The sequence below is a fragment of the Tauraco erythrolophus genome, chromosome 12, assembly GCF_009769465.1.
Source record: "Tauraco erythrolophus isolate bTauEry1 chromosome 12, bTauEry1.pri, whole genome shotgun sequence".
Lineage (NCBI taxonomy): Eukaryota > Metazoa > Chordata > Aves > Musophagiformes > Musophagidae > Tauraco > Tauraco erythrolophus.
Window position 1 is genome coordinate 18,914,449 of NC_141476.1, and position 18,267 is coordinate 18,932,715.

The 18,267-nt window shown below is 37.8% G+C and overlaps 1 protein-coding gene across 1 annotated transcript in view; it reads left to right on the forward strand.

The window, feature by feature from the left end:
• Positions 1-18,267, forward strand: part of DOCK3 (dedicator of cytokinesis 3) — a 216,017-nt gene that overhangs the window by 137,293 nt on the left and 60,457 nt on the right. Inside the window, exons 16-23 of the mRNA XM_086619278.1 lie at positions 4,088-4,212; positions 9,595-9,757; positions 10,239-10,345; positions 11,055-11,226; positions 11,889-11,986; positions 13,937-14,020; positions 14,382-14,482; positions 15,801-15,882. Of these exons, the coding sequence (XP_086475404.1) occupies positions 4,088-4,212; positions 9,595-9,757; positions 10,239-10,345; positions 11,055-11,226; positions 11,889-11,986; positions 13,937-14,020; positions 14,382-14,482; positions 15,801-15,882 (932 nt within the window). The remainder of the gene's footprint in view (positions 1-4,087; positions 4,213-9,594; positions 9,758-10,238; positions 10,346-11,054; positions 11,227-11,888; positions 11,987-13,936; positions 14,021-14,381; positions 14,483-15,800; positions 15,883-18,267) is intronic.

The following is an 18,267-nucleotide window of genomic DNA, read 5'->3' on the forward strand; positions in this document are numbered from 1 at the left end:
TTAACAAATACAGGCATAAGTACTAAATTTTATAGATAGATTGTTTTTTATCTCCTTGGCTACTTAAATTGGCTACTAAGACTAAATTTTCACTTTAAAATATCCAATGAAGATTCTCTGGATAAACAGTTCTTTTACTAAGTTACTTGAAACTAGACCTGCACGTCCTGAATGTTGTGAGCTGTCACTTTTCCCCAGCTTGCAGGGATATTTTACGTGTCCTTTACAGGTTCACAAAGTCATATAACGTGGACCTCTTAGAGAACAAATTTGCTAGATTCAAGATGGCAGAGATTTGGTTGCCTCTTTCTCCTGTAGGAACTTCTGTGAATTATGTAGCCTGTTTTTGACACAGTATTCACCTGTATGAAACAGGGACTGTTCCTCTCCTTGGTGTACAATATCTTTGGATCCCATAATAAAAAATGTTACATTAAATGCAGATGGTTTCTGTAAATTGTTACTACATTCCAGTTCAAGTAACTGGTTAATCTTCTAGTGGAAAACCTACAAATCTTATCAGGATAAATCTCCTACTTATTGATACTAGACAATTATTGGCCATTGGACTATTTAATATTATGAAGTCTTGAAAATTATAAATAAGTATTTGGAAGTCTTCCAGTACTTTTTTTTAAAACTTTTTTTATTGTAAACAGAAAATCAATATATGTCTAATGTAGCCTTTTCCAGCACTTCTTTTTTTTCCCCATTTCATTAAAATAGTTTTAGTTAATATGAGAAAGAATTTCATTACAATGTAAGTGAACCCCTCAAAGCTATAATTTCCGATTTATAATTTAAACAATTGTTTGTTTGACATAAGGCTTTGTAAATAGCTTAAAACAAACAAAACCAAAATGCCAGTAAAGGTGAAGGGGAGGTTAAAGGAAGAGCTGTGTAACACATTAGAAAATAATTCTTTTTTTATTATTGTGAAAAATACCATATTTCAAGACATTTCATAAAGAATTAGTAACTGCATATGTTAGAACTGCACATATATTCTGCTCAAAAGCAGTTTACATTTGGTTCTAAATTGAAAACAATTGTCAAGACTTGAGCTTTAAAACAAGTACCGTTCTGAAAACTCTTGTTAGGTTTTCAGTTCATCCTGACAGCATCTAACACAGAGACCTCAGCTTAAAATGTCGTCTGCAGGTTTTAATCTATAAATACTTTGGCCCACTAGCCTTCTAGCACTTTTTTATTCCTGTACTAATGATAGGAGGCCACAGCTAACCCAGTTTTATAATCTGCTCCGCTCTATTTGTGAAGATGAGAGGCCTGAGTGATGCAAGCTGGTGTAGCACACTGTTTTTCTCTCAAAATGCAAGAATTGCTGTCACTTCTGTGCCAGTAGTTTGCCACGCAGAGGGCATGAATTGTCTGGTTCGCTAGACAAGTTCTTTGTTTATCTTTTCCTTTTTCCCATGAAATTATGTGAGGGAAAAGCTCTATCTGGCAAGATTTTGGACTTGATACGTGGCTGTCATTCTGTGTGAGAGCTGACCAGGATCACTCCTTGATGGCACTGGTGACAGTTGTTGTTTCGTCACGCGCAAGCGGCCCTGCACTGTGTGTGCTCCTGCGTGGTGGTGTGCAGAACGTGCTCTCCAGCCTGCCAGTTTGCACACTCGGACTGTTCTTGAGCTGCTCGGTGCTCAAGCAGTGGCTCTGGTTTCTGTGCAGCCCGTTAGTGCATCCGAACTCAAACCCCTCAAAAACAGTAGGAAACGTCTTTGTCGTGAGGTCGTTTTCACTGCAGTACATGGAAGTGTTTGAGTTTGTAGTTTAAACTCCAGTTTCAAGAAACTGATGGGCTCCATACCTGATAGCAAATGCTTTTTGTCTTTGCTAGATACATTTACTATATTTACTATGTGTGATGACCTCTTGTGTTCTTTTTAGGATTCAGTAGGCAATATTTTTACAAGAGAAGGTGAACCATTATACTTCACTAAAATACTTTTTTTCTTTTTGTTTTTCTTCATTTCGATGCAAATCCACTGTTTTTTAGATTCTTCTACCCCCCACCCCAAAGGCATTTTTTTTTAATTAGTGAAGTAATATCCCTCCTGTTAAGCTTAACGGAAGATAGGATGCTATATATAACCAAACGCTGCCTTTAATTTAGTTTGGAAAATGATTTACAATCTGACATTGGACTTTGTGTAGCCAGACTGTCTCCCAGAAAAGAGGTCACAAATAGGAAGCTCCAAAATGCTAATTATAGTCAGTACAATTAATTTCTATTAAGAGTTACAGCATGCAAATTGAAACTTTTTTCCTCACTGTGCAAACTACTAAGAAAAAAGGACGGAGCCTGTTAAGCAGGAAAATTTTCAAAACAAAAGTCCCTCCTTAAATTATCTTTTGTGATGAGTTTTGTGTTTCCTTGATATTCCTCTAGTCAACACGTGGGTGGCTTAGCTTGGTTGTCAACAGCAAGATAATTTTCTCTGTTGTGGACCGTGGAGTGTTGCATTTGATGACTATTCTTTGACGAGAAAAAACAGATCAAATATTTGAGGTCTTTCACCAGCCTCTTGCTGTCATCTTTTCCCCGCTAATGAACCATAGCATTTTTGGACCTCTAGCTGTGAGGTGCTTCAAGCAGTCAGCTCTGTGTGAATGCACAGTGAGAGTGAGGTTGATGGAAAAAGGAGGACATTTTGCATACAGATTCCCATTCATAAAGAGTTCCTAGCAGAGAACACTGAACGTCAGCTACTGAGCTGTATTTTCCAGGCTTAAAAAGTTGTACTTATCTCCAAAAATAAAAATGAAAGAAAAGACAGGACTGAAAGCTTCTATTATTTGTCCCTGCAGTAGATTAAGGAACAAATTCTGTGGGGCTATAGACTTAGAGAAGAATTTGAAGTTGTTCTTTGACAGACACGAAAGGATATCCCTCACTGCCTGAAAGCAAATGCTGCCTTTTTCATTGTGCTTCTGATTAATAAACAGATTTAACTCATCAGCGTCTCCAAGTACTGAGGTGGAAGAAATCAGACATTCAAGGAGTCTCTGCTTTGCTGGATGACCATTCCATTACTTCATTATTTAGTCTCTTGAGGCTGCGTAACAAAATACTTGCCTTGAAAGGGTTAGATTTTTTAATTGTTTTAATTTTTTAATATTTTTGTATATTGCCCTTTAGTATGTTTGCCTTTGTGGCAACTAAATAAAAAGAAGTGGCAAGAGAGCCATCATGAAATGATGGCGGTAACTAAGTGTTACAGAAAAATAGGTGCTACCTGCCATCCTTCTGGTGCATGCTTTAGAATTGACTGCAGTAGTTTTGAAAGCAGAGTTTCCCAAATCAGATTCTTTAAAAAAAAAAAAAAAAAAGTGAGCTAGAAGCTGTCAAAATCAGGATAACAAGATGCTGATATAGATGCTAGCAATTGTATTTCCGAATATAGTCATTTGCTCAGAAAGCTCTTGAAAATGAGGTAGTGACCAATTGACAAATATCCATACTGCCTGCTTTCTTATATTCATGCATATGGAAACCAGAGGCTAGCCAGAAATCTAGCAAAAAAAAAGAAAAAATTGTAATTCCTTCCTAATCCATCTGAACTGAATTACAACCAGGTTTCCAAAAAGACTTTTCTTTTGTCGCCATAGTAAAAAGGAATTACGAAAATATGGAAAATACTTGAAGAGCTAACTGAACATAATTTTCTGCTGATCATCACAAAAATACTTATTTTTCTTGAAATATATTGGAAATGTGAAGTCTGATGTTGATGATGTTTTGTCAGGCTTAGCCTGATACTTCCAAATCAGCTAACTAGACAAAGTAGAAGGGTTTTTTCCCCTTCCCGGCTGACGCACAGTAAAAGCAAGTATTGAGTCCGAGTTCACTCTTAATAAAGGCATTACTAACAACGGTCTGATTTTATGCACTGATATTAAAATGTTCATCTTTATTAACAATTAACTTGCTGCTTGGAATGATTTGAGCATCAGCCATAGTCTTGCAGAACACGGAAAACGGTTGGCAGAATCAAAATAAGTGGCACACAGGTGCTGAGCCTTCCGTGGGGAATTTAAGCGTGTGACTCCACTCTTGCTGTAGGTGACATACGCAATGACCTATACCTGACGCTAGAAAAGGGAGACTTCGAAAGAGGTGGGAAAAGTGTGCAGAAGAACATCGAAGTGACCATGTATGTGCTCTATGCAGATGGAGAAATCTTGAAGGTAAGTGCTTGTTTCCTCTGAGCTTCAGGTGCCATCTGCTTCGTGGACATGTTCTCTTGTTTTGTTGTCTCTAATGCAAGGGCAGTGTTAAACTAAAACCACCTCTTTCTTACTTTTTTTTTTTTTACAAAGTTTTTAAACTGCATATTATGATGAAGGAAGTGGTCACTTATAAATTTGAAAGAATTTGGAGCACTTCCTCTGTATGGGAATAGAGGACTTGGTGAAAGTATTCATAAATTGAAAAGCTTATGTAATTTCAAAATGTGATGTCAGTGGCTATAGTAAAAAGAAAATTTAAAGTAACTCTAGTCAGAAACAACTGAAGAGTATATGACAAATGTCTGAAATTAAATAATGTGTCGTACAACATGGTGAAACGTGATTACAAGAGCGACATTTAAATCTGAGTTGTTGGAGTTATGGTACTGAATGTAGTTTTGGAAAATAAATCTGAGTAGCCTTATTTCCAAGATCTTGGCTTGGGATGGCCCCATTCCTGCCGTGGATGGTGATGTTTAATGTTACTCTTATTTTTAATAGTACTGAAGAGGAGAAGGTAGATAAGTCAGCTTTGTGTGGGGTGGGATGGCGTGAGAATAGAGAAGTAAACAATGTATTTCCACGTAAACATCTATCAGAAATGGAGAAATGGCTGCATTAAAATGTATTAATCAGAACTTCCCCTTACCTTTCTTTTACCTCCACTGCAATAAAATAGCCTTTGTAGCCATTATCGTAGTAAAGTCTGAACACCAAAGGGCTTGTGTACCAAATTCATTGCCACAGTCTGTTGTGTGATTGCAAGGAGAACTCTTCCTTTATTACTACAATTGCTTGTGATTTCATTGGCAGTAAAGTGTCTTGTAAGCAGCTGGTTTGTGCTCATAGCTGTTGCAAGAAGATCAGAGTCATTTTCTGTTTGATTGCACTAGGCATACCTTTCAAATTGAGTGACGGATTTTTAATCATCACTTCATTTCACGGCAGTCTGCCAAAGACCACTGTAGGTCTTTACCCTGCCGACTGCGATATCAGCATCTCCAAATGCTGACGTACATAGGGTAGCTAATTATACTGTAACTGTGGCTAATGATTAAGTATAAAAGCCATATAATATCTAGACCTTATCAGTCTTAAATTTTTCTGTGTTTTTGGTTGGAATGGTCATTCACAGATACTAATTTACCTTTTTATTACCCTTGACTGTTGTTACTACTGTAACAGCACTTCAGGGCTTTACGTGGCATAGTAGAACAGACGTGGTACAAACAAAAAGGGAATAGTAAAAGGTGGTCAGTCCGATTAAAAAAACTTCAGGTGAGCTTTTGTCATAAAGCAGAGACTTTACTTAGAAAGGATCTTTAGGGTTTTTTGAATTTAAACCACATATTTAAAAGAAAATCTTTATACTAGTTTTTATGTTATTGCTCCTCTGTGTAGTTGCAGTCAAAGCAGCAAAGATACTTCGTTTGTATCAGGGAGATCTTTGGTTCATGATGTCTAATGATGCCTAATATCCACTGTATTTCAAACCTGCAGACAGTAGAGTTTTTCTAGATAGGAAATACTCCAAGGTATAAGCTACCATATCTACTGAAAAACGAGTAAAAAGGGCCATCAAGGACAACAGAAGTTGAACTCCCCCTCCCTTTAACTTGAACTCCTTCTTCCTGCATTTTTTTTGCGTTCTCTCTTAACTGCAGAATACGACTAGAAAAATAAAATATAAAACAATATCGGTTGAACGGAAAGTCGAGACATAGTTCAAAAATGCTAAATGGCAATTTGAAGGCATAATCACATGCACATAAGAGAAAGAAGCAGCTACTTAGAACTGAGTTTGCAAACTAATCATATCTCCTCTTTTTTCGTCACCTCCATAGTTTCTACATGATTTAAAAATCCTGCAAATTCATCTACCAAAGTTAAAGCAAATGAGAGCGCCATGTGGAATTACTTCTTAGTGGGTTATCTTACCGTTCAGTGGTAACATCCTTGTCCTTGTAGAAGACAATTGGTCCTATTAAGTATGTGTGGCTGCTCTCAGTCTATAGAAATGCCCAGATAATTAAAAGAATTCAACTCCTTAAACTGTAGATTTCCAGATTGTCTTGACTTTCAGTATTTAGATTTTGGTTGTAAAATGCAAACTTTGTGCTCAAAATCTTCCCATGCTTCAGGTGAAAAGCCCTGAGAACAAAGAGCTCCATCAGTTCTAACCATCCCATCTGCACAACGGGTTTTGGGAAGTCTCAGTATCCATTTGGCTAAAACTTAATAGAGGTCTGTTAGTCTGGGTTATTTTAGTATACTGGTTTACCTTTTATATTAAGAACTTCATTTTAAACACTAGATGGCTTATTTTTCACTGCAACCTCTAGTTTATGTAATCTTTGGTAGGGACACCTAGAGCAGTGCATGATGGCCTGCCACTTTTTATTAGGAGGGAGCTGGTTTCACCCAAAACCAGTATAATTTATTCCTAGATGAAGCAGCTGTAAAGAGACTGCTAGATCAGGACTTTCATTTCAGTCATTCAGCATAATTTAAAAGAAAATACTGAAGGCTGCAACAAGAGGAGTCAAATAACTTTTTAATACAAGTGTTAAGAATAAGGTGGGTGTTGGGTAGGACTTGGCGCAGTACTGATGAAGGGAATTTCTTTGTTTGGGCTCCCTGTCCCTGAAGGATCACTTGCATGACCCGAGGTTGCTTTCACAGTCAAGTGTAGCTGTTTTCTTTCTTCTATTTCATTATCTAATTATGACATTAATTTAGTAACTTTCAGCTAATAAAAACTCCAGTTCAAGCTTACCATAGTATAGGCCAAACACTGAAAGTTCAATCATTGACCCCAAAGCGCTACCACTCTTGATTGAAATATCCTTTCTGTTCCTGATCTATGGCCTTTCCAAAGCAGAGACTGCCAGACGGGGCAGTATGTGCTGTGACATACTATGGTGGGGAAATTGCCACAAAATTTTCAGCTGATATTGGAATAAAATCTCTCAACTTTTCCTGACCAGCAGCACAATCCAAATCTGAATTGTGCCTTTGTGAAGACTTTAGCAGAACCATACGCAGCGTTAACGAGAGCGTTCTGCCTGTCTCAAATCCTTATTGCTGTTGAGTATGTCTTGGTCCAGAAATAGCCCTATTGAAAGCAGTGAAATTATTCCCAGAATACAGTGCTGTTCAAAATGAAAATGAGACATTTCCTTTTCAAAATGGTCTTACTCAATTGTTAGTATCTTTCAATATAGTCTGAAAAATAAAAACCCTTGACACATTTATCACTTATTCTTCTTTCTGTTCCAGTAGCAGGAGTGTGTTATTAATTGCAAGGCATACGTTAAAAGATAAAATTATTACCTGGTACTTTTTCTAGTTTAGCTTCCCTTACTTGCCTCTGTCCTCTAATTCACCTACATATTTGGGTCTCATTGTAACTAGGTGTAGGGAGGCTAGTTTCCTGTTTATATTTTGCAGATCACAATTCAGAATTAAAGATTAAGCAATCCTTCCTCTGCAGACTGTAGATCATAGTATAAATGGGTAGAAACTATGTTAACAACCAGAAGGAAAGACTCTTCACCTATTCTTTATTTAAAGTTCATAGCATGAAACAGCATTCAGAGACTGACCATTGGCTGCCAAGGCAGGTAATTTTTTGAGGCAACAGAAGAAAGCTGACATGAAAATCTGAATTTTTACTGTACCTTATAGAAGAAACACAAATACTGTTTTACTTTTTCCTAAGAACCTGATGCAGAAGGCAGTTTCGGAATTGCTGTGTTGAATCCCTAGAAGTTACTCTTACCACAAAATATAACTGGGATATTACAGACATTCTGGTTTTCAGTACTGCCACCACTACTCTCACTCCAACTTGTTAATATCTGCAACAGTTAATTCTTGTTGCTGTATTAAAATAATCACCCTTATGCTGGAATTGTGGCACATAAAGTGTGGTTGCTGAGAACCATACGCTTGAGAACTGAGTTTTGTGAGTACATGCCACAGTCGCTCTGTTTGAACAGAGCCTTTGCAATGAATCTCTGTCCAGGGAAGCTGTTCTTGCACTGAATCCCAGAATGCCAGAGAACTTTGCTTTCTGTTTGGGGTCCTTCACAAATTCTTCACTTGCTCAAAGCCAGAAGAGTATTACCACAGGCAAAACTAACTCAGTCTGGTTAATGCGATATACTTGACTCAACAGTCCCTTGATTATAGATAAAAAAATCAAATCAATGTTGTGGGTATTTCTTGATTTAGAGATGCCTTGGGCAAATGACCATTAGTTCTTCTTGTTGTGACACTATTCCATGTGGGATGTTTTTATGTCAGAATTTATATTGCATGTGTCATTCTGGATCTGCTTCTGTTTCTTCCTGGATTCATTTTCCTTGGAGATGCTAGAAGTGAAGAATCTCTAAGCTGTCTTTTTTTCTGCATGGTTTTATAAGATATTGTATCTTCTTGTAACATGGGTTACAAGCAGTAACCCATGTTCTAGACCTAGCACTTCGTAAGTGCTAGGTCTAGAACATGGGTTACTGCTTGTATGTGCTTCCTGCTCCATGTCTTCATTACGAAAGACCTTTTATTGTTCTTATTTCAGGACTTCACTATTTCTCCTGACTTTCTTCACTTATGTTCTGACTGAGGATTTCTATATTTCCTAAATAATACAAATTCATGTTTTTCTCCATCTGTGTTTTGAGAATACATAGATTGGTCAAGATCTCTTGAACTTTTTATATCTAAATGCAGATATTTAGATCCTATTACATTTTTAGGTGATGATGAATTATTCAACTGAAATTCTTTGCTTACCACTAATGAAGTAACTTGATCAGAATTTTTTGGGATACTTGGTGAGGCTGGATGGTTGTCGTTTCCAAAGACTGATATTTTTAAGAGCTTGAAAATTTCAGGTATTACTTCTGAACTGAGATGCTGAAGCAGAAATCTGATTAAATTATATTTTCAGAGAAGTCTGATATTGCAAGTGATGGTCCTGTTAGGTCCTTTTTTTTTTGGACGCATCTTTATGTATTTAGACTTACGTGTTTATTATATCTGTTCTATAATTGATAGAAAACATAGCTTAAATAATAACTTAACTTAAATAATAACTTAAGATACTGGAATTCATCCAATATCATAGGTCTCCTAGCTCATCCTTTGACCCAAAACACAGTTGAAAGATCTCTTCAAAAGTTTCGTATTTAATTGTGTCTGAGTTTCTGCTTCTGGACTCTTCCTTTATGTCTACAGAAAGATATGAATTGCATGAAGGTTATTACCATGTAATAAAATGACTCATCTGCAGTGATGTGATGTCTTTTAATCTGAAATTGTTTTCTTTTGTTCCAGGACTGCATCAGCCTGGGCTCAGGAGAGCCAAGCAGGAGTGCATACCACTCTTTTGTCCTGTACCACAATAACAGCCCTCGATGGGGGGAAATCATCAAGTTGCCCATCCCTATAGACAGGTTCCGTGGGTCTCACCTCCGGTTTGAGTTCAGACATTGCTCCAGTGAGTGCAAAATACAACCAAGAGAAACCTAGAAAAGCTGAGGTCTTTCTGTTGTCAGTTTGTATTTGGATGAGGCTGGTACTGGGTGGGAAGCAGGAGAGGGCTGCCAGCCTACAGTGAAGGTGCACTGCTAATGAGCTGGTTGCTACGTTTATCAAACAGCACACTAAAAACATCATGGACAATAAGTGCAGGGCAACATTTTGTAGATGTTCTCCCCTGCTGTTCTTTTGCTGTGTTTTCCTGTAGAATGTTTTTTTTACAGCATGTATATTTTATGTTTTAGTATGTTCAGCACATTTGTGTATGTTTTGAGGTTTGTCAATTATTTCCATCAAATCAGAGATAGTATATGTTGTTTTTTATGTAACCTGCATGGGTTTTTTTAGGCATGCAGAGAAGTTAGTGAATAACCTTGTGGTATATATGGACAGGTAGGATACGTACAAGTATGATTCCTTATTTCTATCTCTTGCTACAGCAAAAGACAAAGGAGAGAAGAAGCTCTTTGGTTTTGCATTCACTCCGTTGATGAGAGATGACGGCACTACCTTGTCAGATGATATCCATGAGCTTTATGTTTATAAGGTAACAATTCTCTGCAGACTTTTCCCATACTTGTCTCTACTTCAGTTTAAATGAGTAAGGATTGTTACATTATCTGTTTTCCCCCCTCATTAGAAGTATGTGAGGAAGATTAATAGTACTTTCAAAATTTTATAAATTCAAAATCACATGACCAGGTATGGATACAGCCTTCTATTCTAGGAACAGTTTACCTTTTCCCTTCAGATAACGATGATTTGTCTTCTGTTAATCCTGTCCATTTTGAATTCAAACATACTCGTGCTTATGAGTGCTCAGCAGTTTGACCATCCAATGGCATTACTCTGTGCCTTTGTGTTATGAAATTGTGCTGTGCTTCAAATGCATCGTGTTACAATGCTGCAGCTTGGCAGCCCTCTAGCAAGGGGTTTGCAGGGGGGTGTTGTCTGAGTTTTCTTCTTCCTGCTGGTCTACCTTGGTTTATTTCTTCAGTATGATTTTCAGACAGCAGCACTAAGTTGTACAGTAGGAAGACCAGGATAAGTTCCAAAGAGTTAAGAGACCACACTTTCTAGAGCTGGATCTGTTTTGTGTATGCACAGGCCCCAAAGGTGGTAAACAGCTTTTCTTAGAAGCATTGTTGTGCACCCAAAAGATCAATAAAAGTACTGTTAGGCAGTCGCTGTCAGGGTGTGAGTATGTGGAATGAGGCAGACGAGGTACAATTCCATTTCTTGTCCCGTACCTGCAGTGTGATGAGAATAGCACGTTCAACAACCACGCACTGTACCTGGGGCTGCCTTGCTGCAAAGAGGACTACAACGGGTGCCCCAACATCCCTTCCAGCCTCATTTTCCAGCGCAGCACCAAAGAGACCTTTTCAGTCTCCACGCAGCTTTCTTCTACCAAACTGACCCAGAATGGTAAGTAGTTGATCCTGCAAAATTGCCCAAGGCAGCAGGGATTATGAAAAAGACGTAGGATGGGTATGCTTGTGCTCTGTTTATTTTACTAAAATACTCCTTTGTTAGAATTTCATTATACGTATGTTTTTTTCACTAACACTATTGAAATGAGCAGAAATTGGGGTTTTTTTGAGGAAATAAGGATAATGACAGAGAAATTACAGGTGTTGCTGTAGGTGCAAGAGGGTGATATGTTAAAGCAAAGTTAATTTTTGTCAAATGATTGAAGAACAAAAAATGTAATGTTAACACTTCTGCACAATCCAAAGTTTGGGGTTTTTAGGCTTTTGTGGAGCTTCTCAGTAAAGAAAAATTTGTTATGGCGACATCCCTGAGGCATGAGAAGACAAAAGTGGATTGTCCACAGTGCAGTGTCAAGTCAGATAGGGAAGAATGCAGCCTTTACTCTTTACCATTCCTCCATTCATTTCTTTGTTAGCAGTATTGGACTTACTCCATATTTTCCTTATCGTTTTCCCTTATTCTTTTTTTTATCACCCTGAGAAGTGTGAACTGCAACAGGAGCAGAAATGTAACATGTAATGAATCTCTGGTGGGTCTGGGGTTGTCATTCTTCCCTCTGTATATTGATTCTAGCTTTTTCTCTTGCTTTTCTGCAGTGGATTTGCTTGCCCTACTGAAATGGAAAGCTTACCCGGATCGTGTGATGGATATTCTAGGAAGACTGAGACATGTCAGCGGCGAGGAAATTGTTAAGGTACTACAGGAAATAAAAGTCTCTAGATGTATCTGTGTTAGCGAGCTAATTCAGACCGGCAGTGCACTTCTGAATGTTCCTTCTTATTGTATTTTTTGATTCACGCTGTGAATTCTCACAGTGTATGAATTGGGATTTTATTTTGACATGAAACCAAACAGGAAGATACACTCCAAAAATTAATGGATCAGAACAGAGCTAATCCTTAGTAAAATTCCCTCACCCACATGTGCTGCGAATATGAGGTCCTCAGCACCACTCTGCAGGCCCACTCCTGGTGAGACGCATCCCTGATGTAGACGTAGCCACTAGTAGCGGTGTTTCGTGCAGACTTACCTGTTCCAGTAGTGTTTTCTAAAGGACATTCTCTGAAATTGCCTTAAGTTTGGTTGGTCGTTTCTAGAGAGAAGAAAACAGAGCTGACTCAGAAAACTTGGCCTTTTCAAACAGCTAGTAGCATTAATCGTTATTTTTATTTCGCAAATATGTTCCAAATGTCTGTGTTGGAGGAGAAGCAAATGTTAAACTCTGAAAGCTGAGTTTTGGTCAGTGGCCAATGAACCATCCTGCAAACTCATTTTCCCGTCTCAGCACTGTGAAGTGGAGCTGTTGTCCAGAGCACCAGTTGCTCTCTGGCATGTCTAACCTGTCAGTAATCACTCTCCTGTCTGATAACTCCATCGTCTTTTGTGGCCACTGTTGCTCTGCATGCCAATCCTTTGTGTGACCTGAACTTTCAAACTGTGTTTGAATGCTTATGGTCTCAACAAATAAAGTGCATTCCAGATATCCCTCTGATAATTTTAGGTGTGCTGAAAACTCTCCCTAGAATTTATTTCTATAAATCTGGAAGTAAAAGGAGATAATTTGTCATGGCAGACAACCAAGGGAAGAAACCAAAGAGAAATCCCATCGTTTAATTAGTAGTTCATGATAAAGCCACTTCGCTGTAACTCATTTGACTGTTGCCGTATCTTGAAGGTTAATCTTCATGATAACTTCGTAACAGTAACAGAAGAGGACAATGCCCCATTTATATGAGAATTCTTCAAGAATGTCACTTTGTTTGCCGGGCAGTACAAGTATCTGGGCTTTTTAGAGAAAACCATAAGATATGGATTAAATTATTCCAATGGGAGAAGTAATTGATTCCTTCCCTAAATCAGCAGCCATTTGGCATTGTGGTATGAAGAACAGAATGCAGTAATTCAGAAAAAAAGAAATTTTATCCTTTCACAGACTTCATAAATTGTTGCATTTTATTTCTTGTTTTCCACATCAGAAATTTAATTAGAATAGATTAAAAAATCATGGGAGAATGTGCTTAATCTTCAGCGTTCTTCGTCACAGTCATGCTTTCTGAGGACTGCGCTTTCAGAAAAGAAAATCACTGAATTGTCTGCATTCAGTAAGACGCAGTGTTATGGATGAAAGAAGCAATTGGCAATATGTAACTTGACCCAATTAATGCTTGTTAGAAAAGCTTTGCTTTCTGTCATATAACAAAAGTTTTCAATGTTAAACATAATTTAGAGCACCAGTTAATGTGCTTCCAAGTCTTAAATGTGACGACGAACAGTATCTCGATACACTCTGATGATACAAGAATGAAAATAAGTTATTTTGCCACTGCTGTTGGGCAGCACTTCTAGTCAGCTCACGGTGAAAGGAACACTCAGTTATATTTACTGATCAGGCATGTGGAACATAATGCTTATTTTTTGTTTTTCTGTCATTTTTGTTTAGAAACATTCCTTGTAAAGAGAAAAATTCTTCTTAGTAAAACCAAATGAAAATCTGTCACATTATATGGATGAACCTGAAGGGGTCTGTCCTTGGCAAGTGTTTCACAAAGATATTAACATGTATGAAATAATTAAAGTGGGGGGAAATAACCTCTTTTTGAGTACAGTTGAATTTGAAATTTTTTGTTTATTCATGTCATTTTAGTTCCTACAAGATATTCTCGACACGTTGTTTGTAGTTTTGGATGACAACACAGAGAAGTATGGTCTGTTGGTCTTTCAGTCTTTGGTAAGCTGCTGAATTGTTACTTTTCCCTGTCTCATGGTCAGTGAGCTTTAAGTTTCTTACTGTCATGTTGCTAGTATTTTACTTCCATGAAATATGACATGTTCAGCTGCATCCAGCCTTATGATTTCTGTAATAATCTTAGGTGAGGAGGGCAGGATAGCCTCAACAGATCTGAGGATAGCACTGTGTGCCATCTCTTGGAAGAAGCAAACAGTGATGTTTCGTAACACAACTACTGACTGTTTAAAGTCATAAAATACTCATGTATTTCATTGTTCCTTAGCTTATGTAATTGTTTACAGAAACCTGCCAACACTGTGCCGTTTCCTTCAGTATGGGTTCACTTTTTCATCTCCCACAGGTATTCATCATAAATCTGCTGCGTGACAGCAAGTATTTTCATTTTCGACCTGTGATGGACACTTACATTCAGAAGCACTTTGCAGGAGCGCTGGCGTACAAGTAGGTTTTGTTTATCCATCGCTTTGAGATGGCATTAGCAAGCTTTTGAATGATGTCACCACCAGAATCATCACCTTCGTGTGAGCAGTGGTTCTCAAAAGTAGAACTACTCAGACGAAAGTTTTCTGGCACAGTCCTAGAGAAAAGGTGCTGAATGTCACCTGTGGCTAAGAACAAGCAGGCTTTGGAATTTATCTTGCCTTGCTGAACTGGCAAGTCTGTCTTGCTTTTCTTTTTTTTTTTTTAACTGAAGAGACATTACCACTCAGCAGCAGCTCATTATCAGTCTGCACTAATGAGCTACCAAGAGCATACACGTTTCTTGTCTTAAAAAGGATGCTGGGATATATGACTCGTGTGAAAGCTTAGAGAACTAATTGTAATTTCCTCTTCCAAAGCAGACAGGTATTCACATAAGATAGTGTTCCATTTGATTAGAGCAAATGTATAATTTCAGTAGATTAGAAACTTAATTGTCACTTTTGCCTTATTTTCTAGTATTCTGAGTTTTGCATCAGACAGGAAGACAGATTTTTGAAAGCTTTAACAGTTATCATTCAGGGTGTTGTTTTTTCCTTTCTTTTAGACCATTTCTTTTGTGTATTTGAGCGTATTCTATCTTTGGGCACAATAAACTATTAAAAACAGCTTATAATTGGTTTTGATTGTTTTAAGCCATTCACATTTTAGTGTAATTAAAAAATATATATCAAAAATATTCTGCCAATGGCAGGGAAAAAACTCTAGATACTATACAACACTAGAAGGCATAGTCATGTTCAGAGGGTAAAAAAGCGTTCTGCTTTGTGTTAATTATCACCTCTTTCAGACAAAACATGATTTTTGATAGTCTAATATCTGAAATAAAACATGGTTTTTAATACACTTCTTTAAGTTAGTCCAAATGGTATTGTGTACTTAGGAAAATGGATGTGTTTTTGTAATTTTAGTTTCTGGAAAACTTCTTACTTAGAGGAGATCTGAAATTTCTTATTAAGAAAAAAGAGTACGTTTTGGTCTTAGAACTATATTGCATGCCTTTATCGAAGCTCTCTTTCATAACATCTTTTTGATGTTCTGTTAGTGTTCCTCATGGTCTAAGTCAATTACAGAGAAGAAAATATTTTCTGGTTTTGAAACATAAACGAAACATACATATTACATCAATTCAGTAGCTAGGACAGCTAGAGCTGACCACTGCAATGGAGCGAAGTGAGACTATTTTATAGATTTCCCCTAAACCCCAAATGTTTGTTGCCTGACTAATTTCAAAATAGTGCTGAGAGTTCCTCTTCTTTTCTCTATTTGTTGTATTCAGAGAGCTGATCCGATGTTTGAAGTGGTACATGGACCGTTCAGCTGAGCTGGTGCGCCAAGACCACATCCAGGAAGCCATGAGAGTACGTATTCAATGGAAGAATCTGTGTCTGTCCCAGCTGTGACTACAAAAGGGCCGGGGAAGCTGTAAATAAAGTCAACAATAGTCTGGCACCGACTTCTTCATTGTTTAACCAGAATTATTTTTTTTTTAATATTTTGCCAAAATTTTAATTTCAGGGGGAGATTCATGTTGTGCAGGAAAAAAAAGGAAGAATTACATCTCCTTAAGTCCTTTTGAAGCCCTGTGGGGAACTTAAGTGGGACTTCCACAGAGCATAGATGCACTGGCCATTTGAATATGTGGTCTACACCTTGCCCTTCAAGAAGCAGTTGTTTTAAATGCATTAGGCGCAGGTGCTGTGCATCAAAGACATGCTGTTAATTTCTGGCTGTGACACAGCTTCATTCATACTGGTTGAAGTGCTGGAGAATTTTAAGCAGATAAATGAGCCTTTAACTGGATGGAAATTCTAACAGCCATCATTGCACAGGGCCTGGATCACAGTTTCATGATGAGAGTGTGATCTCGCAGAAGGGCACAGCTTTCCAATGGTGTGGGAAACAAAAGGAATGTTTTTAGCGCTATTACAGAGAAATCAGAGAATAAATAAAGGATTAATTTTACCATGCGTAATTGTAAAAGAAAGATAGTGTGTCAAGTGCATAAATACAAGAAGATATTTTTCTTTGAGTGAATGTCCATCTGTACTTTCTTATTCTGAGTAGGCTTATGTCCAAACATTCCAGTCTGGACACTTTTAGGACTTGTAGCAGTGGCAGAGGTTAGCACTTTGGTTTTCTCACTTTTTCTCATAAGTGAGAATCATCTCACAGGTGAAGCACACACACATACATACACTATTCCTCTAACTTCTGGCAATTATTTGGGAAAGTCAGAGGCTGTTTCCTGTAAATGTATTTATGCTTGTGTCTTGGCATGGGTTTCAGACTTTATTATGGCTTTTTCTTGTAATATTTTTGTTCTTTGTTTTGCCTCCTTCAGTCTAATTTAGTCAGTATTTTTGAGGAAGTAATTTTTATTTTTTGAAAATCCTTGTTCTGTTTGAATAGTGTGGCATCACAGCCATCACCCAGCTTTCAAGATCTCCTGTTAAGATCATATCCTGATACTTACAAGAGCATTATACCAGTGTTTACTTGGTCTTTTCTAGGTATTTACCTACTTAGAAATGTCTTTGTAATACTTTTCAACTGCAGATTCACAGGGAATGGTAAAAATGGGCAAAGATGTCTTTTCAAGAAATTATCAGTTTTCTCATTCTCTTTGTTTCCATCCTCATCCTTTGTTTTTTTTTTTTTGAATTGCAAAGACACCTATTAAAATATGAGACGAGAGGAAGAGCTCTAGCTGGAATGACTTCCAGAAGGTTTTCTTCCCTCTCAAACTACTCGTTAGCGCTGTACGCAGTGCAGCAAATAGAGATGTCTGATACTGTCCCTATGTGATCTGCGTTTTTTGAACCTCATAGTAGTCCTCTTCAGAAATACTGAAAATATGAATGCTGGAATGTCTTTCAGAAGCTCAGTTATCCAACAGACTTTGTGAATAAGGTACAGTCTTTCAAGGATTCCAAGGCAGCTCTTTGCTTACTGGGAATCTCAAGTGCCTGCCTAGAAAGTAGCTGTTTCAATCTGAAGACCTGACAGCCAAAGCCTTTCCAAGCACAGGAATTATAATTACACCAGAGTTTCTGCAGACCTAACAGTGCATCCTCTGCTACTGATTCTTGCTGTCACACCTTACTCAGACAGCTGCCTTGGCAGGTATATCTTGGAGGCCCAAATTAAGGTCTTTATCTTCTTCCATTACAGGAAAGTGATTGATTTCCTCTTTGTTTCCAGATTTTATTTGAGGCATTTGAAGCAAGTTTGTCCCCAAACCATCATGATCACTAATGTGTCATTACTAGTACTGTATGCTGCTGTCGGGAATTTCTGTGGTCTTGGATGTCTTCACTGCACTCCTTGCATTAGTAGCTCTTCAATTCAGAGAACAGGATAGCTCTCTATCCCTTTTTCCCTGATTTAACTGTTAAACATAGTACCCTAAAGCAGGTGTTGAAATATCTCCGCACTCCTTTTTGACTCTTGTCTGCCCATGTACATTCATAATGGATATGCAAATGTCCCATAAGATTCTGATTTGCAGCTTTGGCATTAGTAAGTGGTGCTCTAGACTATTTCTAAAATGACTTACCTCCCTCAAGACTGCTCTTAATTCTCAAAAAACTTCCGTGAAACCTGGATGAACTGTAACCGAAAGGACTCTACCTGTGCTAGAACCATAGCATCATGTTGCTTTATTATGTCCCATAACAAGCACCACATAAGCTGCATCCAGATACAACTGCCTGTGCTTCCTTGGAGAATTCTGTAATGAAATG